This window comes from Rhinoraja longicauda, chromosome 23 (genome assembly GCF_053455715.1).
Source record: "Rhinoraja longicauda isolate Sanriku21f chromosome 23, sRhiLon1.1, whole genome shotgun sequence".
NCBI lineage: Eukaryota > Metazoa > Chordata > Chondrichthyes > Rajiformes > Arhynchobatidae > Rhinoraja > Rhinoraja longicauda.
Window position 1 is genome coordinate 12768178 of NC_135975.1, and position 24057 is coordinate 12792234.

Sequence of the window (24057 nt, forward strand, 5' to 3'; positions counted from 1 at the left end):
GTACAAGATATTGGTGAGGTCACATTTGAAGTATTGTGTACAGTTGTGGTTACCTTGCTATATGAAAGATGCCATTAAGCTGGAAAAAGAGCAAAGAGGATTTACAGGAATATTGCCAGGACCTGAAGGCTTGCGTTATAATGAAAAGTTGAGCAAGCTAGGAATTTATTTCTTGGAACATAGGAAACTGAAGGGTGACTTTATAGAGATGTGTAAAATCATGATGGGCATAGATAAGATGAATGCACAGTCTTTTTCCCTGGGAAAGGAAATCAAATATTAGATGGCATTGGTTTAGGATGAAAGGGGACAGACTTATAAGAGGCAACATTTTCACTCAGAGGGTGATTCATATATTGGAACAAGCTGCCAGAGGGGCAGGTACAAGAACAATGTTTTAAAAAGTTTGGAAGGTTCGAGGTTTAGAGGGATATGGGTGAAACATGGGCAAATTAGACTAGCTTAGATGAACTTCTAGGTCCATGTGGATAAGTTGGACTGAAGGGCCTGTTTCTGTGTTGTATACTCCATGACTCACCTGTTCTGTCCTTTCAGAATGAAACTCCTTTTAATATGGGATCACTATTCTGATATTATCAGGTTGAATTTCCTTGATTACCCAGGAGAAATGGATCCTCAATGTCCTTCATGACACAGAAATATGAATCATTTGATCAATTTCAAATATATTTAATATTAAAACATTAATAAGCCAAATACATTCCACAGCTCCAACAATAAATGAACAGAGTCTTATTATCCGATTACAAAGTACAGCAGCAGTGAGACATTGCTAAGGGGCCAGAACCTTTGTACCTCATCTCTGGTTGATATTTGTAGACTCTCCATACCATCCATGAAATTCATGTTGCCTTGGTATCCTACATCTTTCGGTGGATTAGGGAGAATGGATACAACCCTGCTTAGAGCCATATTTTGGGGAATCTAAACTCAGAGGTGAGCAGAACTTGTGGGTCCCATCTTTAGGGAATCCTGGGTTAGCTGGGTTCCACCTCGGAGGTGTGGACAGGAATCCAATTGACCTCAACTATGATCTTGTGAAGAAGTGAAGGCAGGGATGTACAGGACTCAAGGAGAATGTGTCTCCGATGCAAGCAAGAGGGGGTTCAAAGATCCCATCTGGCCTGGATCATCTCAATAATGGTTAGGTCATTATGAAACCTCATCACTGGGAGAGACACAAATTTAAACATATTTTCTTCCAGGATTCGGGATTCTGCTGGACCCCATAGCTGGGCTGTTTTACTTCACAAGACCCTATCTCTCAAGGGTCTGGACAGTCAAGAAATCCTATGGTTGGAGAACAGGGCAGCAGGATCTCTTGGTCCCCATTTCTGGTGTGTGAGGTCAGTATTCCCCAGAGCCTTGATGAGGACCACATCTGCAGACAGAGGTGGGGGCTGGAGTCCTGGATTCCCTAGGACCATCACAAGCCTCCCTGGAACGTCATCTCTTCCTGACAATTGGGTTTCAAGTGCAGATGGTGCGGTTTGCTCCCAACTAATGTAATTTCCTGCACAGCAGCAGATCACAGATTACTATCATCTTTGTGGCAAGCTTGGCCCCAAGAAAGCAATAAAGGGAAATCTGTGCATCTAAAAGTATCCTTAATTTCTGGCTGAAAGGGTCTGAGGCTAGGTGCACAGGTTAAGGTTGACACATGAAAGTGAAAACAAAGGTGGAAAGAAGGCAAGCCGGTGCTGGACACAGCTAATCTTCTCATTCCTCCCTTGGATCGATCCACTCCCAGAGCAGCTGACCAATATTATGTCAATAAATGAGTAAAGGGCTCATCTGATAATGCCACAGAGGTGTGCAATGTGAAGAAAAAGGACCCTCAAATGCAGGTCCTCAATCCAATAATTCACTTTACAAGAAAATTGTTTCTTACTTACATTCAGTACCAATGAAATTACCTGCAGAAATAGTTATACAACATTTATAACAATGAGACAGATGGCAGCTGGGTGAGTCAGTGATCAGAGGCAAAGAATGAACATCAATCATCTTGAACCTGCTCCATCCCTGCACCCCTCCTAAACCTCTACATTCCCCCAGTCCCAATTGTTTTGACCATATTATTAGTCGTGTCCATAATCTACTTGGCCGCAATCTCTGGAATTTGTTCCTCTACCTTTTTCTGTAAGACCACCCTTAAAACAACTTATTTTATCAATCTTATTATTAAAGCAGCTTGTAATCAAATATTTGTTTGATAATGTTCCTGCAAAGTGCCGTGGGATAGTCTACTACTTTAAAGACACTATATTAAAGCAGGCATTTGTAGATGTCTATACTCAAGCATTGGATCAAATATCAAGCAGACTTTAGAAGTATATTTTCTTAGTTTTCAAAAACTAAGTTCTTCCAAAATGTAAGTAGTTCAACATAAACTGAGTGCTGCCATTTCTTATTTCTGTGGCACAGTAGAACCATAAACATGGGCTCAACAAAACACACATCCATAGATTGAAATCTACGGCACAAGGTGGTATTCCATATCTTCCGAGAGCAATTCCAGCTTCCGAGAGCAAACCCAACCTAATCTTTTGCTCCTGCCACCTCCTTATTATCCTTTACTAATTTAAAATCAATCCCACTTACTCATTCTTGTCACTGTCTTCTGTCAATCCCAAACCATACCACTAACCTGCCCTTTCCCCAATGTCCTGTATCAATCCCAAACTAATCCCATTATCCTGCTCTTTCCCCCAAATCCTTTATCAAAGTAAAACAAATCATATTATTCCACACCAATATTGTCTCATATCTATCCCTGTGGTCCATTCTCTCACTATAATCATGTATCAATTCCAAGCTCGTTACATTGTCTCAGTGACTTTATCATTATTGATTCCAAATTATTCCTATGGACTCTCCTCAGTCTCATATCAACCCAAAGTACTTGCTGTCTGAAGAAGGGTCTCGACCCGAAACGTCACCCATTCCTTCTCTCCCGAGATGCTGCCTGACCTGCTGAGTTACTCCAGCATTTTGTGAATAAATACCTTCGATTTGTACCAGCATCTGCAGTTATTTTCTTATACAAAGTACTTGCTGTATTCCACTCTTTTGTTTATCCAATATCAACCCCAAACTATTGTCAATGTCCCACTATCTCACCCCTCACTCTCTCCGTAATACCCAACCAAACTGATCAGAACACAGATGTTGCCAGGAAAGCACCATGCACATGTCTGGAATGTCAGCTCACTTCCTCTCCAGATATTGAGCTCAAGGATTCTACTCTGAAAGATCAATAGATCCAGACCACCAGTGATTGCAGTCATTGGGCAATTTAAGGCATCCCTTGCGTTTGGGAACAGAAGCGGTGCTCAGGAATAGAACAATTAACAGCATTCGTCTTCACTGTGAAACAGGCTTTAAGCTACCATCTAATAATTTAACAATCAAGATGTAAAGTTGGAAGTGAACTTCATAACGTTGGAAGTGAATTTCACAATGTCACCCAGAATGGATGCTGGCAACTGGCGTGAGCAAAAGATAAAAGTGATATCTATCTGAATAGCGATGTGCTCAATTGTCTAACATTCCCTAATCAACCACATTCCCACCTCCAACTCTATTTGAACACAACCTGTCAAGATAGCACCTGGATAGAAAATTAACTTCACAGAGAACTACCTGGGTTTATTCCCTTACATTGCAGAGACAGCTTCATTATAGAAGCCTCTTGCTAAGATGTACCTCTTACATAATTCTTAAGAGTTTTTGAGGACGATTACACAGAATTGATTGAGAGTATACAACGGAAAGGAATTGGAAACCAGAATCTCTGGGGTTTTGCAGGAATCAATTATTTGGATCATGTACCATATAGTGTTAAGGGCTTCTTCTCAATGCTTGTATGTGGTTAGATGCAATGTAACAGCATTGCTCGGAGAAACCTTCTTTGTGCTGTGTGTCAAATGTTCCAGGTGAGCAGTGCAGTTGCAAAGGATGGTTGACTACTAAATACCCCAAACTGCTGTCACTGAGGCTGTTGGTTACTGCAGTACATCCATTGCCATTCTTTTATTTTTCTGAGAGAATTCATGCTGCTGTTTCAGATGCATTCCTCTTCCCATGAGAGACTGTACTGCATCTGAACATTATCAGCAAAACTTTGGCAACAGCATTTAGAATATTCATCAGCACACACAATGGTGGATCAGGTAGAGCACTAGTTCTGTGACGTCCACTGTCTGCTGCAGGAGAAAGAATGATCTCAGGTCACAGCTACTACTAGTATCCCAGGCCAAACATAGACTCACTCGGGTTCCTGGAACTGTCAAGGGAGCAACAGACCAACTCAAAATGAAAATAGTCTACATACTTCTAGAAAATTCCCATTGGTCTGCGTATTATTATTATCTTTCTACACAAAATGCACCCAGTCCTATAACTTCTCATGTAGCTGGATTTATTACTTACGTACATTATTTTACATGTTGTGCATTTTATACCACATCTTGTGTTATTGCATAGAATGTTCAGGAATACTGTACAGTAAACCGAATTAGTGGATATGACATAAGGTATGTAATATTTAAATAACGTGCCATACATTATTGTGTATAATGTTTCTATACTGACAACTAAATTGTAATAATGTTCATTTTGAACATCTGGATCTGGGGATCACAAGTACACTGCCTGAAGTGATAGATGATTCTGGAGATAGACAAATTAAAGGAATTCTAAGGGTATTTGAAAATTGGGCAGACAAGTGGCAGGTGCCACTCATCACAGAAAATGTAAACTGCTTCACGGGGACAAAATTTTAAAGAGACTTCACTGGAAAGAAACTAATGTGCATAAAAACTGAAAGCAAATTGTGGAAAATTATTTCAGAGCTTCGAGTGAAGTAAATCAAATGTCGTGATGTATTAAATGATGTCCAAAAACAGCAAGGCTCTCCTGCTTCTTTATTGATTATTTTCCCACCTACATTAAGTGGTAAATCATCTCAGTGCCAAAGAATAGCTAGGTAAGTGTACCTTAATGACTACCGTCCAGTGTCTCCAAAATCTGCCACCATGAAGCGCTTCGAGAGGCTGTCATGGCACAGGTCAACTCCGGTCTCGCAGACAGCCTTGATCCATGCTAATTGGTCTTCTGCTGCTGTGATCCATGGCAGATGCCTTCTCCCTGAGCCTACACTTACCTCTGGAATATCTGCATAACAAGGACACCTACATCAGGCTGCAATTTATTGGCTAGAGCTTCATCTTCAACGCCATAACTCCAATAAAACCTCTCTAAACCTCTGGTCCTAGGACTCACCACTCCCATCTGCAACTGGATCCTCAACTTACTGAGCCATGGACAGCAATCAGTACGGGGAGGTGGCAAAACATCTTCTTCAATAATTCTCAGCTTCAGTGCCTCATACGGTTGTATTCTCAGCCCCTTATTACACTCCCTATGCCCTCAGGACTATGCAGGCAATTCTGCTTAACTCATTTATGTTTGTAGATGACACCACTGCATTGGTTGGATCTCAACAATGAACAGGAAGGAGAAGGAGAGCTTAGTAACATGGTGTCAAGGCTCCAACCTCTCCCTCAATGTCAGCAAAATGAAGGAGCTTGTCATCAACTTCAGGAAGCGGGTGGAATACATACCCCAGTCTGAATCAATGGTGCTGAAGTGGAGGTGGTTAAAAGTTTCAAGTTCCTAGCTGTAAGTGCTACCATCAATTTGTCCTGGTGTGAATAACCACATCAGCACATCTCCGGACTAAAGGAAATGTGTCATGTATCCAATGCCTCTTACCAATTTCTACAGATGTCCCATAGAAACATAGAAAATAAGTGCAGGAGTAGGCCATTCGGCCCTTTTAGCCAGCACCGCCATTCAATATGATCCTGGCTGATCATCCACCCTGTTCCTGCTTTTTCCCCATATCCCTTGATTCCGTTAGCCCTAAAAGCCAAATCTAATTCTCTTGAAAACACCACAACCAGCATCATCATGGCTTGGTAAGGCAACGGCTTTGCCCAAGATGACAAGAAATTGCAGAGTTGTAAACACAGCCCAGTCCATCACATATTGACTCCATCTTTACTTCAAGCTGCCTCAGGTTGTGGGCAACAGAATAAGCACCATTCACACCCCGCTTATTCGCTCTGCTCTCCTCACGGGTTGGGCAGATTATACCAAAGCTTGAAAACACGTACCACCAAATTGAAGAACAGCTTCTTTGCTGCTGATATCAGACTCTTGAACGGACCTCTCACATATGAGGGAATAAATCCCAATCTTCCAATCAACCTTTTGCAGCCCTTGCACTTTAAAAAAATCTTTACTTTCTCTGTAGACGTTGGACTATATTCTGTACTTTGTTTATTTTCTTTTTTGGACTATCTGATGAGCTCTTATATGGTATGATTTTTCTGGATAGCACACAAACAATGTTTTTCACTGTACATGTGACAATAATGAACCCATACTAGATTATTGGTATAACCCATTTCGAAAACCGTGACCATTTTTCATCAACATAATGAAAAATGGTGTCAAAAATATAAAGAGAGGAGTTACCAGGATAACTGAGGGGATGGTGGGATTGGATTATGAGGAGCAAAAGAGATAAACGGTACATGTTCTCACAAAGAAGGGAAGCTTAAAAGTGATATGATTACTGGTTTTATTTTCATATAAGCTACAGCGTAATATTGTTGGTGCAAGTGATGTTGCAAGTAGAGCCCAACTGGACCATAACTCCATCCGTAATACTCTGTATCTGTAAATTACCAGGATTCACTCTGTTAGCTCAAAGTAACAATCTTTAAAGTGCTACTAACATGCCCAAACTGTAAAACACCAACTACCAAAGGAGCACCACCAAGAACAAAGTTGCCAAGGGCAATCCAAAGTCCAGCAATCAGCTGATAACCACCAAGAGCATTCACCGGGTGTAAGATACCAAAGTGGAAGAACCTCGGCCATGGAGAATCACTCACTCACTCTGTCAGGGTCAATCACTCGCCAAGGTTGACCAATTATTGAGGCCAGTTAATCGCAGAGGATCAGCATCAGTCTAGAGCTGATAGTTGATCACTGGCCAAACGTCAGTCGCTCATCGAAGGTTTGCTCACTCAGGATCGTCGAGTGTCAAGGCATGGTCTTAGGATTGGTCACTCGCCAAGGGCTGTTCATTTGCCGAGCATCAGTCACTCACCAAGGGTTGCTCACTCGAGATAGCCGAGTGTCAGGCCATTGTCATAGAGCGGATCACTCACCGAGGGCAGTCATTCACTGAGATCCGGTCTTTCCAGATCTGTCACTCACCGAGAACTGTTCACTCACTGAGGATCAGTATCCACTGAGAATTGGTCACTTACTGACCATCAGTCACTTAGTCAGTCCTACAGCATGGAAACAGGCCCTTCAGGATAACTTTTGAGCTCATCCCATTTGCCCACAATTGGCCCTATCAGTCTAAACCTTTCCTATCTATGTACCTGTCCATGTGTCTTTTAAATGTTGTACTGTACCTTCCTCAACTAACTGTCCTGGCAGCTCATTCCATATACCCACCATCCTCTGTGTGATGAATCTGCCCCTCAAGTTCCTATTAAATCTTTCCAATATTACCTTAAGCCTATGCCATCTAGCTCTTGATTCCCCAACTCTGGGGATAAAGATTTTGTGCATTCACACTATCTATTCCCCTCATGATTTTATACACCTCTATAAGACCATCCCACATCCTCTTTGTTTCAAGGAATAAAGTCCTGGCCTGCACAACATTTTCCAATAGCCCAGGCGCTTGAATCCTGGCAACATCCTTGTATATCTTCCCAGCACACTTTCCACCTCAATGGATCTTGCCCAATAGCAGGGTGACCAAATCTGAACACAATGCTCGAAGTTCATCCTCATCCTCTCTACTCAATTCCCTGACTGATGAAGGCTAAGAGCCTAAAGCTTTCTTCACCACCCTATCTACCCGTGACACCACTTTCAGGGAACTATGTACCTGTACTCCTAGATCCTTCTGTTCTATGATACTCCCCAGTGCTCTACTATTCACTGTGAAGGTCCTGCCCTGGTAGGACTTCCCAAAATGTAACACCTCACGCTTATCTGTATTAAACTACATTTGCCATTCCTTGACCCACTTAGCCAGCTGATTAAGATTCCACTGTAATTCTTGATAAGCAGTTTCACAGTCTACTATACCACCTATATTAGTGTCATCTGCAAACTTACTAAACATGCCTTATACATTCATATACAAATCATTAGATATGGTTGACAAACAGCAATGGATCCAGCACCAATCCATGAGGCACACCACTGGTCACAGGCCTCCAGTCATAAATCTTCTACCACCACTCGCTACTACCTAGCATGAGGCTGATTCTAGATCCAGTTCACTGGCTCTCCCCAGATCTTGCTGAGGAGGGTCAGTGATTGGTTGAGGGACAGCCACTGGACAATATCATGTCATGAATATGGGTGGCCACCAGTAAATGGTGTTTATTCACCGAGGTCAGTCAATCGCTGAGGGTCACCCAATTACTGAGGATCGGTCACTTATGAAGTCACTGGCTGAGGGCCACCTATTCACTGGGATTGGTAGCACTGAGGACTGGACATTTATTTTGGATAGACCACATGCAGAGGATCAGCCATTTACTGAGGACATCATATCATCATATCATATCATATATATACAGCCGGAAACAGGCCTTTTCGGCCCTCCAAGTCCGTGCCGCCCAGTGATCCCCGTACATTAACACTATCCTACACCCACTAGGGACAATTTTTACATTTACCCAGCCAATTAACCTACATACCTGTACGTCTTTGGAGTGTGGGAGGAAACCGAAGATCTCGGAGAAAACCCACGCAGGTCACGGGGAGAACGTACAAACTCCTTACAGTGCAGCACCCGTAGTCAGGATCGAACCTGAGTCTCCGGCGCTGCATTCGCTGTAAAGCAGCAACTCTACCGCTGCGCTACCGTGCCGCATCAGTCATTGGTGACCTGCTGAGGGCAAGTCACTCATCGAGGTTCTGTACGTTGTTGGGGACTGATTATGTTGAGAGGGTCTACCATTCGCTGAGAATATCAATTATTGAGTGGATTTCTCAGTGTACGAGGATTCTCTTTGGTCTGACAAGCTTGAGTATCCTCAAGGGTCCTCACACATAAGCGTGATTCACACACCAGAGATCAGTCTACTTGATGGTCCTGACTCACTGAGTATCAGTCTGTCCGAGGTTCATTCACTAAGGCTCAGTCTCCCCGAGTCTCTCACTCACTGAAGGTCAGTCTCTAAGGTCCTAGGATCCTCACCCTTTGAGGATTAGTCTCTAAGAGTCACTCTCTCACTGAGATTCAAACTCACTGAGGTCACTCACCCACTGAGGATCAGTCTCAAGGAGTAACACTCACTGAGATTCAAACACTGTCACTCACTCACTGAGGATCAGTCTCTATGAGTCACACACTCACAGAGGTTAGAAGTCATTGAGATCCGCACTCAATGACGTTTGACACTCATTGAGAATCCTCACTTACTGAGATACAAACTCTGAGTGTCATTCATTCACTGAGGATCAGTCTCTCTAAGGGTCCTCACCCACTGAGAATCTTCCTGAGGGTCGCTCACTTACTGATCAGCCTCTGATTGAGATTCAATCATTTGCTTATGGTTACACTTGAAGGTGAATTACTCACCACCTGTCAGCCATTGAGATCAGTTGATCAGTGAAGATTGGAACTCTCTAAACATCAGCCGCTCGCTGGGGGTGTCATTCAATTGCTGGGAGCTACTCATTCACTGAGGGCCAGACACTTGCTCAGTGTTGATCACTCCCTGAGACTCAGTCACTTTCTAAAAGTCAATCACGAGGTCAATCACTGAGGTTCAGTTACTCACTGAGTGTTTGTCAGGGATCAGTCTCCTCAAAGCTCACCCAGTCAATGAGGATCAGTCACTTGTTGAAGATCAGACACTTACTGGGATTTGTTTGTTTAATGGAACTCATTATTTGTTGAGGGTTAGTTACTCTCCAAGGGCTGGGACTCACCAGTCAATCACTGATCCAATAAATGCTGATGCCAGTTAATCACTGAAGGATAATCATTCACTGACGAAATTACTGATGATTGATCACTTGCTGAGAATCAGTCACCCCCAAAAGGATCAGTCACTCGCCGTGAGTTGGTCAATAGTTGAGGGTGGTCATTCTCCGAGGATCAGCCACTCACAGACCCTTGGGGAAACTGTCACTTGCCGAGGATTTCAATCACAAAGGTCAATATTCCACTGACCATCAATTACTCAGTTTAGTGATTCGCTGATAATTGCTCACTTGTTGAGGGTCATCCAGTCAGTTAGTGAAGGGTTAATGGCTGGGGCTAAGTCTCTTGCTGCGTTTGGATGCTCCCTAAAGGTCAGTCATGCTCCGAGGATTGGTCACTCCCTGACCGCAGTCAGTCAGTTACTGGGTTTGGTCACTGGCCTTTGACTGAAGATCAATCACTCACTCAAATTTAGTCAAACATTGAGATTTGGTCACTCACTGATAGACTGCCAGTGACAATCAATCGATCAATCATAGTGTGTCAGGCACTGGTTGAGGATCAGTTGGTGTCAGATATTCAGGAGGTTAAGCATAATCCACTAATCATCGAGGGTCAATTGATTATAATCTGGGAATCCAAACCAGATTAATGGCCAAAACTCCACCAGGACAAGATCATCAATATACAAGGTGGTGTCATTGAAGAATTGGTCTTTCTACACACAGGAGGCCATCAAAAGATCTGAACATTCTGAGAGCCCTGGTAATAACCTCAATAATTAAGTTTCTGTTCATTCACACATATGATCTCTGACTCCACCCAGCTCTGGAGTGCCTCATGGTCAGCTGCTCTTCATTTCATTACATGTTTAGCGAGAAGCTTTTGTGCAAAATTGCCAGAGAAAACAGATACAGATCAGTGTGCAGTGCACTTATGGGTTCAGAAATTCCAGATGGGCCGGTATGTACAGCAGCATTCCCAGGACAGCAGGAGGACAGGACACTGGGAGAAAGAGCAGGCAATCTTAAAACTAATGGGAAAATGGAAGGGAAAATTGAAGGGACAAAATGTAGCATAGGCAGATGTAAGGTGAAAGAAATGGGGGAAAGAGTGAGAAAGAGGCAAGAGAGATGAAGGGGAAGAGATAGGGGAAGAAGTGAGGGAGAAGACGTGGACAGAAGAGGTGAATGGACAAGGTGAGGATGGCAGGCAGGTGGGTGGGGCAAAGAGGTAGGGAGACAAGGTGAAGGCACAGGAGGAAAAATGTGGGTGGAAGTGAGAAGGCAGAGGCAAGACATAGGAGGAGAGGTGAAGAGATAAAAGCAAGGTGAAGAACAAGAGAGAGAGGAAGGAGTGAGTGGAAAGATAAAGGGGAAAGAGGTGAGCAGGAGTGAGGTGGGGAGGCCAAGAATGGCAGGATAAACATGGATAGAGAAGAATAAGCTAATGGATGCAAGTAAGGGGATGATGAGGGGATTGTGAGGAAGAAAATAAGAGGAAAGAGAATTGGGGGAGGGAGAGAATAAGATAGGGAAGAGAAAAGGTGAAGTGGGGAGATGGTAGAAGGGGAGGAGAGACAGGAGGAGGAAAGAATAGGGTGTGGGTGAAAGTTGGACGACATTAGAAGAAAAGGAAAAGAGAAATGAAGAAGTGAGAAATGGAAGAAAGCAATGAGAGAGTATGGTGAAATGAGGAGATTATGAGGATAGGGGATTGTGAGAGGGTGAAGGAAGGTGGGGATAGGGAGAGAAGAGGGAAAGGAGGAAAAGGAACATCCAAATTGTGGTAGTTGAGAAGTCAGGAGTGAGGCTGAGATATGGAGGAATGATCAGCTCAAATGGAATCCACACCCCAGTTCGACTCTGTGCAGGAAAGAAAGCAGCAGAAGGTCACAGATAAATTCCAGCTGTAACCCTAACTGTCTCTGTGCAGCCTGCCACTCCTCCCCTTCTCTCTATCAACAGCACCCCTCCCTCACTCACACAGTCTGCTAATACAATGCAGATTACTTTTCAGGGCTCTCCCTTTGATATAGATTGGTGATTTTTTTCAACATTATATTCCCAGTCAATTCTGTTCCTTCCCCGTGAACTACATCCAACCACCACCCCTCATTCCCCCTCCTCCCCTGGCCATGGCTATGCTACCCACAAGCCTCCCTAGACCCTTCCTGCCCTTTCCCTTGTCAGCCCCAATTTGAAACTTGTTTAACTCGACACTGTATCTTATTCAGTTCTTAAACTTCCTCTTGCCTTCCTCACTATAAACTCTCCACTTCCCCCCTTTGCATGAGATTCTTCCCCCAGTCCACGAGGCTCTCCTTCCCCTCTACTACGACCCTATTCAGTTCCCCAGGGAGGATTCTGCAGAATTCCCAAATCCCCCACCCCAGGGAAGATCGGGAACTTGCACCTGGTGAATTAAAGTCACAAATCTGCTTTGTGGGGAACATCACCACACGTCTCATGCCGTACTTCGGGCAGAGAAGGGACACACTGGCAGTGTTTGGAGAGATTTATTTCACAAAGTTATAAATCAGGCAGAGAGACAGCGATATGCTTTAATCTCAAACAGCTGTCACAACATGATACGCGCAGCACAATCACTACACGGCTGCAATGAAGGAGGCTGGGTGAGTACACAAGGGGTCCGGGCAGAAGTAAACTTTTACAGCACTGCAATCACACTTTAATCTGTCGCATCTGTTACAGGGCTGCTGAGCCCAAGCACAGCAGTCGGGTCACCACCATCTCTGGGTTAGAAGTGAAGACAGGCAGGGTCTCTGCTGTAAATCTTTGCCCTGAGATGACTGGGTTAGAGAAATGACTAATCAACCAACATTTCTGCTCCAGAGTCCTGCTGCACTGAAAAGGGAAATCACCCAGAGTTATTGTTTCTGGTCGTTGCCCTGTGTGTCCTCGATTAGGAAAGGAAGACGAATGACCCACAAATCCTGTTCCTAAATTGCCTTAAATGGTTCACAACTAGGATTAAACTTCACCCAACTGAATAATGTGTGGAGAGTGTGTTTTTCCCTTGTCAGCCACAATGTGTACCTTGTTTAACTCCACACTGTATCTTACTCAGTTGCAGACTTTAATCTGCTCCAATCACTCTCTGTCCCCATGGCTGCCAAACTGTGACCCAGCAAACCTAATCTTGCTAATATTTTTACAAAGATAATAAAATATGAAACGTCAGTACCTGGTCAATGCCGGGAGGTCTCAGCCCACCAGCACCACAGCATGGCCATCAGTACAACCAGTCCTAGCACAGGCAAGGAGAGCACAGGGGGGTCAGGAAAAGTGGCATTCTGAGACAGAGACAGGCAGAACAAAGACAGCCAGAACAGGAGACAGAGAGAGAGCAAGACAGAGATGGAGACACAAGAAGAATCAGAGGCAGAGTGAGGTCCAGACAGGCACAACAAGATGCAAAGAAACACAGCCACAAACATCCAAACAGAAGTAAACAAGTGTGCATGCACAGATATAGTTGGCCAAGTAGAAACACAAACATACAAGAAGGTGAAACAGAGATATGGAGAGAGGCAACCAGAAGCACAGTGACACATGCCAGAGCAAAAACACAGACAAAGGCAGATGCACATACAAATGTGCACATATCCCAATGAATACAAGTGCAGGCACACACAAAAGCAGATACACAAACAGATATAAGCATAATGCATACACAGGGTACCAAAACACAGGCCGAAGTGCACATGCACACAAACATGCACAGAGCACCAAGGCATGCACAAAGGAGCACAGAAACAGATACACACGTGTACGTGTTCATGTACGAAAGGAAAACAGACACAGAGAGAGACAAAGACAGGGATGGCAAGGTGACAGTAACATTGAAATCAGACAGGGAAAGAGATGGGCAGGGAGGAAACCAAATAAAAGTAAATGAAAAAATAATTGTGATGTCAAGGGATGTCGGTGCAAATAAACAGAGAAAAACAGAAGAAAACAATTCCAATAGAAAAATGGAGAGAGAGGGGAGAGGGGAGGGGGGAGAGGGGAGGGTGGAGGGGGGGAGGGGAGGGATCAAAAAAGGAGGCATTTGTGGATATTTATGAATGAGATTTGAAGAAATAATAGAAAATTAAGCAGTAAGAAAAAAGACAGTCAAATCAGAAAAAAAGGAATGGAAAGAAGAAAAGTGATTGAAAAAAATAATGAAAATGAAGATGAAAAAGTTCAGTATAGTGGGGGGTTGGGGGTGGAAAGTGAGAAGGAATAGGGATCACATGAGCAAAGGTAAAAGGTAAAAGTAAGAGACAATTGGGGAAAGGGAAAGAACAGGGAAAGAGCATTGTTAACACTTCAAATATTGAAGCATGCTGAGATTTAACAGACATTTCATTCCAGCAAAGACAAGCAGACATAATTCAGTAAAGGCAGCAACAAAATTCTTCAACACTAATATCACAGATTAAAATTATAAACTGATCAACTCATAGATGATTAAGAGCATTTAGATCCTCACTCTAAAGCAAGCTACAGTATATTCCTCGCCATCTCATTTTCTAATTGGCCCTCGAGTTATTCCAGAAACTTCGGGCCAAATTTCCTATCTACAACCCAATGTATGTGAAGTAATAGACCATGTCCTCTTACTCTGCAGACATTACTTGATTTTAGATTCAAGGTTGACCTTTGCTATTATACCCATTCAAATTTGTATATCCTCTGGAAGGATCCTTTACAAAAGCCCTTAACATTTGACAATACTGGCCCTTTATTCACCTCTCAAGGTAACTTTCTCATTCCCTGCTGCTTTTAGAAATCTCCTCCTCTCCCAGCCATCTTAATCCTGTTGTATAATAGAGGGGACATGGAACTTTTCTGTCCCTACTTAATCTCTTTGAATCTCATTGGCCTTCATCAGTCAATTTATTGAGTATAGAAGTTGGGAGGTCATGTTGCAGTTGTTAAGACATTGGTGAGGCCGCATTTAGAGTATTGTGTTCATTTCTGGGCACCATGTTATAGGAAAGTAATCAAGCTGGGATGGTACAGAGAAGATTTACAAGGATGTTGCCAGGACTAGAGGGTCTGAGCTAGAGGGAGAGGTCGAGTAGGCTGAGACACTATTCCTTGGAACACAGGATGATGAGGGGTGATCTTATAGAGGTGTATAAAATCATGAGAGGAATAGATGCACAGAGTTTCTTGTCCAGAGTAGGTGAATCGAGGTCCAGAGGACATTGGTTTAACGTGAAGGGGAAAAGATTTAATAGGAATCTGAGGGTTAACTTTTTCACACAAAGGGTGGTGGATGTATGGAACAAGCTGCCAGAGGAGGTGTTTCCATGGGCATGTTTCCATGCTCTATGGCTCCCAGGCTCTAGGGCTCTGGGGCCCTAGGGCTCTAGAACTCTATGGCTCTCATCATCATCATCGGTGGTCATTCAAAGCGAGTATGATTGTCCTTTTTAGGACGCCTGTGCGTGAGTTTGTTTAACGTGGGGAGACTGGTGCACAGACGGCCACCACACGGTCCTTGACAGATCTGGGTTAGGATCCAGTGGAATGGAGTCCAAGACGACTGGGGACCCTTTCCTACTGCAGCCTTCATCCGCCTTCCCAGCCGTTGTGACGCTCCACTAAAGTCAGCCATCATCCTCTGCCTGTTCCATTGTTGAGGTCTTGGTTGGATTGCTCTTTGTCAGGGACCTCCCCCTCGACCTTACCGCCATGGGTGACCCTATCAGGAGCATGGCTCCAGACGGCATCGCTCTCAGGATCTCAGGACCACACAAGTTTCTCCACCATGACAAGGTGACAATCCATGGTTCTCGGTCTCTATGGCTCCGGGACTCTATGGCTCCGGAACTCTATGGCTCCGGGACTCTATGCCAACTCAGCCCCTTTTTTAGGAGGATCCCCTATTTATTTAGTATCCCTTCCCATGTCTTTGTTCACAATCCTTTAGGACTTGCTTTATTTAAGGACTCCACCCTTTGTTGACCGTCCCTTATACCTTCCAGGAAGCCTCTTTTCAGCTTCCCTAGGTCTGGCAACAAATCAGACCAAGCAAGTAACAGGTCTGGGAGGCAACTGACAACCAGATCCTGTTATGGAATGGAGTATTAATTGTTGTTTTAATACCAATCTGGTAATCATTTGCCTTGGATACTTTACTCCCAGGCTAAACAACACTCTGTAAACAGTCTCTGAAATAGAGTCGACTATCTACACTAATTGCCCAGAGTTCATCCTTTCAGGTCTCCTTGATTAAAGGTGTCTGAAGTCAAGTTTCGCCAAACTCTAAATTAGTTTTGAAGATGGTTCTGGGAAGATTACATTTGTAGACAAGCCAGACAGTTACAACAAGTGAAGAACTTTAGACACAATTTTGCCAAAAGCAAAGAATCAATTAAGAGTAATAATTGAAAGATTAATAATTTTATCAATAGAAGTTAAATGTAGTAAAAACAGAAAATGCTCAAATGTTCAGCCAGTCAAACAGTGTCTATGGAGGAAAAAACAATCAACATTTCAGGTCGATAACTTCATCAAAACTAGAAAAAGATAGAAATCAAACATGATTTAAGGCAGCGAAAGGGGAGAGGAGGTCAGAACAAAGGGAACGTCTAAGAAAGGGTGAAGAAAGATTGATATAATTAACAATGGTGCTGGCTGAGACAGGGTGGTGATGATTTGTTAACTGTAGTTGATCTTTCTGGATAAGAAGTATATAAAAGCAGATGAATGAAGACAGAACAGAGAATAAAATAAACTGTGGAATGTTGAGATACAAAATATTATAGCTGCTGGAAATCTGAAGTAAGGGAATTGAAATACTCAACAGATTAAGCAACATCTGTGGAGAGAGAAAAACAAAGGGCTAATGATTTTTCACCAGACCTGGCTACTTCAATACAAATTAAAAAGGATGGCTATCTGAAATTGATGTATTCAGTGAAGTCCTGAGGGCCAAATTTTGTCTCATGGCAGAGTGGGAATGAAATGGAGAATTAAAGTGAAAAGTGACTGGTCATCTTAATGAGAGAATATAAATCTTCTGCAAAGCTGTCAATTAATCTGCATTCTCTCCAATCTGCAGGAGGTAACATTGTGATTGGCTAAGGTACTACTCTAAATTGAAAACAGTGCAAATGGAATAGATTTTGCAACTGGAAGGAGTATTTGGCTTCCTGGAGGGCTTAAAGAGAAAAGTTAAAAGGGCAAATTGCATGGTAAGGTTCTACAAGAAAGGGAGAGTATCCAGAGGTTTGTAGAAGGAACATTTACTTCTGAATGCTTTAAGGAGAGGGGAGGGTAAAATGCGTCTGACAATGGCATTCTATTGAAGATGTGGACATTGCAGGGAATGATCCTTTGAACATGGAAGGTGGAAGGGAAGAAGAAAGGAAACTTTTCTGGGAGGATAGAGGGAGGAAAAAGGGTGAGAGCAGAAGTATGGGTAAGGGAACAGTAGGTGAAGGGAAATTGTGTTTTATGTTGAAAGGAAGTCATCTCAGAGGCATGGAAAGCATCATCATCAGAACAGTTACAACTGTATTGTTGAAACTGGGAAAATGGAATGCACTCCATACAGGAAATAGGGTTGCAAGAGGTATAATCATAGATGGTTGTGCGAGTCCGTAGGCTTATAAAGGATATTGGTCAACAATCTATCCCCTGAATTGGGAATTGGGAAGGTAAGGGAAATCAAAGATGGATCATGTGAAAGCGAGGCCAGGGTGGAAACTATCAGCAAAATGAAGGTGATTTAATTCATTGAGGTGGGGTGTAAGTGATAAAGTTGAGGCTTTATCTAAAGACTGATCATTCAAGATCAGAGGAATATCAGAATGGATAGTGAAAATATGATAATGAACAAGATGGGGGAGATGAGAAAGTGGTGGAAGATCCAGATGCAGAATGGAATTCAATCATTGTTAAAATGTGCAATCTCTGATGCCTTTGATTAAAGAGAGAAAGAAGTCTTCTGAATTATGCCACAGCTGCTGGATAATAGCACAACAGGGGTATAGTAAAATGCAGCAAAAATATATTATTATGATGAGTTAATTACATACACATATAATTAATGAAAGTTAACTATAGACTTAACACAGATGTTTTATGAGAAGTGATGTATCCCAGAGAAAGGAGTTATAATCCACTAGTGTAGGGGTCCAACCTAGTGAGGTAGGAGTGTTCGCATTGTCATGAAACAAATGAAAATATAAACGTAAATGTTAAAAATAGATTTGTTAAATAAGACTGTCGTCCTTTCATGAATCTGCACTATTACACCATAATTAGAACAAATTATTTAACACCAAGATGTTAAATTATCACCTCTAATTTAAAATCTGCTTATTTATAATTTCTGGCTTAATAACTATTATAACCCTGTCAATCACACAACCCACCTTTGTGTGCTCAAGACTAGGTATCTCATCAAATCTCCCAAAAGCCAGAACACTAAAGGCATTATCAGAGGCTGTTCTTTTCCTGACTTCCATGTTGGCTCAACCCCTACAAAAAACAGACATTCCGCTGAAACAGTGCCATGTTTTAAACTCCACGTCTTGCCCTTCCCTTCTCTAATTTGATGTTATTTCCTTATCGTCAACAGTAAGTACTTCATGCCCTTCCTTACCCCACCTCTGTGCAATTCAGTCCCCCAATCCTGGCTCCTGGTGCATGGGATCTCAATCTCTCTCACTTTGTTCCTGCACTCTAGAATTCCACCAGTTCTCCAAAATTAAAATTTTCCACATTAAAATTTTCCACTCCTGCATTTTCTCCCTCCAATAACCTAATCTGTATTTTCTCCTCGAGTTAGTGCCATAGACAATGGTCTGACAATCTCGTCAAAATCCTCAAGGTTCTACTTGGGTGGATTTAGCCAAACATGACATTGAGAAAGATGTTACATCACATTTATCAGCCCTGCTGCAAAATGAAAGTCTGACTCTGGGCAGAAAATGGTATTCTTTCCACAAATCTTCCCACTCTCACACAAGTCTTCACCCAGTGCTAAGTATTTCTAGCATTTCCTGTTTAAATATCTAGATATCCATCAGTTTCAGTATTTTGATTTTGGAGACTGTTATTGTCAATTGTTAAGTTAATAAGACTTGGTTCTTTTACATTTGCTGTCAGAACTCAATCTGTCTCAATCTCCTACATTTCTATATCTGTACGGAGAATCTATCCAGAATATTTGAGGGCCAATGCAGAGCCTCACTAACTTGTCCACAGAATAATGCTGGGTCAAATTTTGATCCCACTCCAACACGAGATAATGTGCTGCAAGTTCAGGTGGGAAATCACTCCAAACTAGCCAGAAATGGAAGACCTCTCAATACAAGACCTGTTAATGTGCAGGACAATTCCTTAAATAAATGATGATCCATTCACAGTTTCATTCAATTCAATAATGATTTGCAATGCACTGTTCTCTTCCAGTTGGTGTTACTAGTTTATTAAGGGAAAAGGAAAATGTATTGATTGTCCTGTAGTGTATTGGATGGTGCATGCCACCTTTGCTGCCATCCTGATGAGAATCAGGTCTCTTCCTTCAACTGCAGATGAATCAGATGTGACCATTTTACTGGCAAGGATGAGCAGATTAACTATAGTTGGCGTTGTCTTTCTGTTTTATAACTTTCTATTCCCCCACCTACCTCTCACCAACTTACCTGACAAGGCACCCCTTTCAGTTTATGGATTTCCTCCTTGTACTGCCTGAGCTGTAACTCCAGCTGGCTGCGCTCCTCTTGGCTGTTCCTGTATCTCTCCTCTAGCCCTCTCAGATCAATGATTAATCCTTCACACTAGGCAGACAACAGAAAGAATCACTTGTTAGCAAAGCACGACTTGTTGACACAGTATCAGACGTGTGTGTGAGGGACTGGATTCTGCATAAGATAATAGAGAAACCCATCCTTGTACAAATGCACTGAACAGGTTAGACTATGAATAGCCTGTCTGGAGTTGAGGCTCTCCACCTAACCTCTGGGGTTTCGAGTCTTTGGACTAAGGTTATACCTCCAGTACAGTGGAAATGTGCAGTGCCAGTGCAGCTCTGAAAAGGATACAACAGCTTTTCAAATGTGGTGAGAAGGAAAAAGAAAAGAACCAATACAGTAATGATGTATTGATGTCATTGAACCCCACAAACCTTGCACTCAAACCGATTTGACAATAGGTCTCATGTGGAAAGACCCATTGCTCTCACCGGCTCTGCACAATGACCTAACTCTTATACACAGACCTAACTTCTCATCTCTTTACAAATACAATACATAGACTCATTCCACACACAGGTGCTTGACATATGTAGACCCACTCCTCTCACAGAGATTGTACAAAGCAGCCAACAGCAAGAAGCAGTCCGACAGCCTTTAACAACAAAACATTCCCTTTATGCTTCACTCTGAAGCAAGATAAAATGAGCAGTGAGCTAACGAAGAACGGAAAGATTTCTAGGAACCATAAGCTTTACAAATGAAAACATTACAGAAGGGACGCAGGTGGAAAGACAAAGTACAGAGTCTGAGGATCGAAGATGGAAAAAGGTAGGCAACAAGATGGATGTACAAATAATTAAATCCATGGAGAAATTTAAACAGAGTGAGAACGTTTAGGTTGAGATAGTAGTATGACTTGGTAGCCTTGATGTGGGTTAACATTTCTGGAGCCAAGTTTTAAATGAGCTGAAATGCAGACAAAGCAAAAATAAGGACGAGTACTAGAATAGGTAGATCAGGAGGTGACAAAGCCATTAAAGAGCATTCCTGTAGCAGATGTCCTGAAGCATATTATCGGAGATAATAACAGTGGTCGATAGAGCATACATCCCAATGTATAGTTGGAAGAAACTGCAATTCTTGGGGTACGGTGGAAGGAGGTGGAGGATTGCAATGAAAAGGGATCCAAAGATGTGACTGGAGACGACTTTACTGGTGACCATGAGTAAAATAGTAGAAGTGCAAAGGGTTTTGATGACAGAGGACATGGGAATTGAATTAATGAAAATGAATTGTTCAAAACAAGTGAAGAAAGACTGGATGATAACTTGGTGAGTATTCAGTTGAGACTGGTAGATGGATGAGAGCAAAAAAAGATTTTAAAGGAAGAATGGAAGAAGTGTGTATGAGTGGTGCGCACAGCTTATAAGGGCCACACATCTTCACAATAGGGATCTCACTAGGACTAGTAACAGAAAGTCTAGTATATGTGAAGGCTTCCATTAGGGTTTGTCGGTCAGAAAGAATTATCCAATTCTACTGCTCTCCACTTATTTAAAAGAAAAAAGAGTTTCTCAAAACCCAATGGGGATATTTTGCTCTGTACTTAAAGATGGAGATAACTACTTGTTTCTGAGCCCTATGTTGCCGTTACCTCATGCTGCACTGTCAGTGCTTTCTCTTCTGCCTGCAGCAGTCGATGTTTTAAATCTAATTCTTCAAACTGTCCCTTCTCTTCTGCCCTCTGGAGAGCTCTAGGATCTGGCTTGGGGCTTTTAATCTTCTGGGCAGATGTCGTCCCATCACCCTTGCTTCCATCCTCAGGGCCTCTAACCTGCCCCCCATCTTCAAGCTGCTCTCTTGCAGAAGCTCGGCTGCTTGTAGCAACTTTATCAGCAGATTTCTCCTGGCATTTCCTCAGCTCCTCCTTCTGATGGAGCTTCAGTTCCACCTGGCATTTTAGTCCTGCCTCTTTGAGTTCCTTGCCATTTGGTTTTCTGGATGAGTTCTCAGACAATATCTCAGCCTCTGCACCCTGCTGCTGACAATGGCTTTCAGATCCGGGAGTGTCCACTTTAAATCCGTCAACTGATCTAAAAAGAAAACAGGAAATATGTGCTTTTCTTTGACTCTTTAAAATCAAACAAGTCCTTTAAAAATAATCAATTTCCCAAATTGACTATGAATCTTTGAAGCCTTCAAGACAATGGCTAATTAGGCATTAATGCTCCCATGGCATTGCCCCATCAAAGGCTCACAGCCAGGCTACAGTACAAAGCTCCTCTACACCGTCCCATCAAGCATCCACCAATCAGGTATGACATGGATTAGAAACATAACCAAGTTAATATTCCAGGACAGATAGAACACAAACTAGATAGAGAATAAAGTTGAGATACAATGAACTGCAGATGCTGGAATCTTGAGGGAAAACAAAGTGCTGGAGTAACTCAATGGGTCAGGCAGCATTTGTAGAGGGAACAGATTGGCAATGTTTCAGGTCAGGACCCCTCTTCATATGCGACCTGATCCACTGAGTTATTCCATTACTCTGTATTTTGCTGGAGAATAATGGTCCCTCCACACACTTCTATCGAACACTCGAAGAGGAGATGCACCACAGTAAATGCAGACTAACATTCCATCTACACAGTGTCATCAAACACAGTTAACCAAATAAATTAAGAGTAAAAATCCCACGACATCATCCCATCAAATACTGAGTGCAGATACAGCACAGTTGGATACAGTGTAAAATTCCCCCTACACTGTCCCATTACACACACCCAGTAGAGATAGAGCACACGTGGGTCAGAGTGAAAGTTCCTTTATACAACCCCAGTAAACATTTCCAGTTAGAAACAGAGTAAATCATCCTGTAAAGAGTGAGTTTATAGGATGCTTTACACGGTTTCTAATCCAGCGAGTGTATCAGTGACTGAGTATGTGAGCATAGGACTATGTATAAGTAAGTGCAAGTGCAAGTATGTATAAGTAAGTACAAGTGAGTGGCTGTAAAATTTAGCTCCATGTTTCCTGTTGTTGCAGTTGCAAATTGATTCCAGCATGGTGAGCAAAATGTGTGAGCATATTTGTTGCATTCGCTGCACGAAGAGACATGTTGGTAAGGACATAAGTACTGGTGATGATAATGCCCACTGGCAGTATACAGTGTCGGCAGATGACAATATCAATCAGTATGCAACACTGATTTGACACCAGCTCTGCTAAATCGGAGTTCAATCCTTCAGTTCTCTTAACCTTGGGTTAGCTGAACATGCACTCAGCAGCAGAAAGCAACCTGCACCCGCATTAATTGTAGGAATCTTCAACAATGCGTTTGGCACGGTCGAGTTGGGCCGAACGGCCAGTTTCCACATGTGGCTCAATGACTCTAAAACTTGCAGGTTAATGATCTATTAATTTCTAGTGGCCATTATTATTCAAAAGGTTTCATAATGTCTACAAGGAGCAGTTTGCCAGTGGCTGAATAACATTCCCCTGATGTCAAGGCTTCTGGGCAAATCTGTTGCTCCCAGTCATGTGTGCATGGATATTCTCCTTGGGGGATAACCAAGAGAATGTGCAGAGAGTACTCAGAGCAGAACAGAAGTGAGACAACAGGAATAGGGGCATAGGTAATCGGCAAGAGACTACATTCATTTCAGGGAACAATTTTCCCACCTGAATTATTGAGAGGAACCATGCACGAGAAGGAGGCACGGTAAGGATGTCCTTATTGAGATGTGTCTTGTTCCAATTGTAACCTCAGAGCCTCGTGAGGATTGCTTTTCCACTGGCTGTCAAGGTGATTGTGGTCATGAACTTTTATGCTTTGAGCTGCCTCCAAGCTGGATATATTTAAAACATCTTGAAATGTGATCCATACTTTTCCAAGTGGACTGAGTATCCGTTATTCTCGCTCAACAGAAAGTTACATCCGGAATGGAGTTATGAAGATTACAGATTTTCCTATGGTATCGGATGAGGATCAGATGACAGATATCAGTCCTAAGTTGGAGTGTCACCTGCATTTGAGCCATCATGATGAAATCAAAAAGGTGGCTCCTTGTGACTAGGACTACCTGCCTTAAACATCATTCTGCCACTCAAAATATAATTGAATACACCATGTACATGTCCAAACAGTGATGTTGCTGCATGAACTATTTTATGGGAGCTCTGCGGAGCTCAGAGGAGAAGGTGCCAAGATCTATTGTGGTCTGTCATTGCACAACCTCAACAACATGAGGATTTAGGGTTT

General features: G+C 42.6%; 1 protein-coding gene and 1 long non-coding RNA gene across 7 annotated transcripts in view; one reads left to right on the forward strand and one right to left on the reverse strand.

The window, feature by feature from the left end:
* Positions 1-701: 701 nt before the first annotated feature.
* Positions 702-24057, reverse strand: part of ccdc136b (coiled-coil domain containing 136b) — a 63611-nt gene continuing 40255 nt past the window's right edge. For 5 of the 6 annotated variants that reach the window (XM_078419640.1, XM_078419639.1, XM_078419643.1 and 2 more), the window contains 4 exons: positions 21448-21886; positions 19743-19877; positions 13274-13382; positions 702-11931 (listed from right to left, as the gene is read on the reverse strand). In XM_078419640.1, coding sequence (XP_078275766.1) covers positions 13278-13382; positions 19743-19877; positions 21448-21886 — 679 coding nt within the window. In that variant the 3' untranslated portion in view covers positions 702-11931; positions 13274-13277. The remainder of the gene's footprint in view (positions 11932-13273; positions 13383-19742; positions 19878-21447; positions 21887-24057) is intronic. The other variant, XM_078419641.1, reaches the window with a different exon arrangement.
* Positions 12672-23751, forward strand: LOC144604866 (uncharacterized). Its single transcript, XR_013548783.1, has 3 exons — positions 12672-12701; positions 17150-17282; positions 23724-23751. It is a non-coding gene; the product is annotated as an uncharacterized LOC144604866 (long non-coding RNA).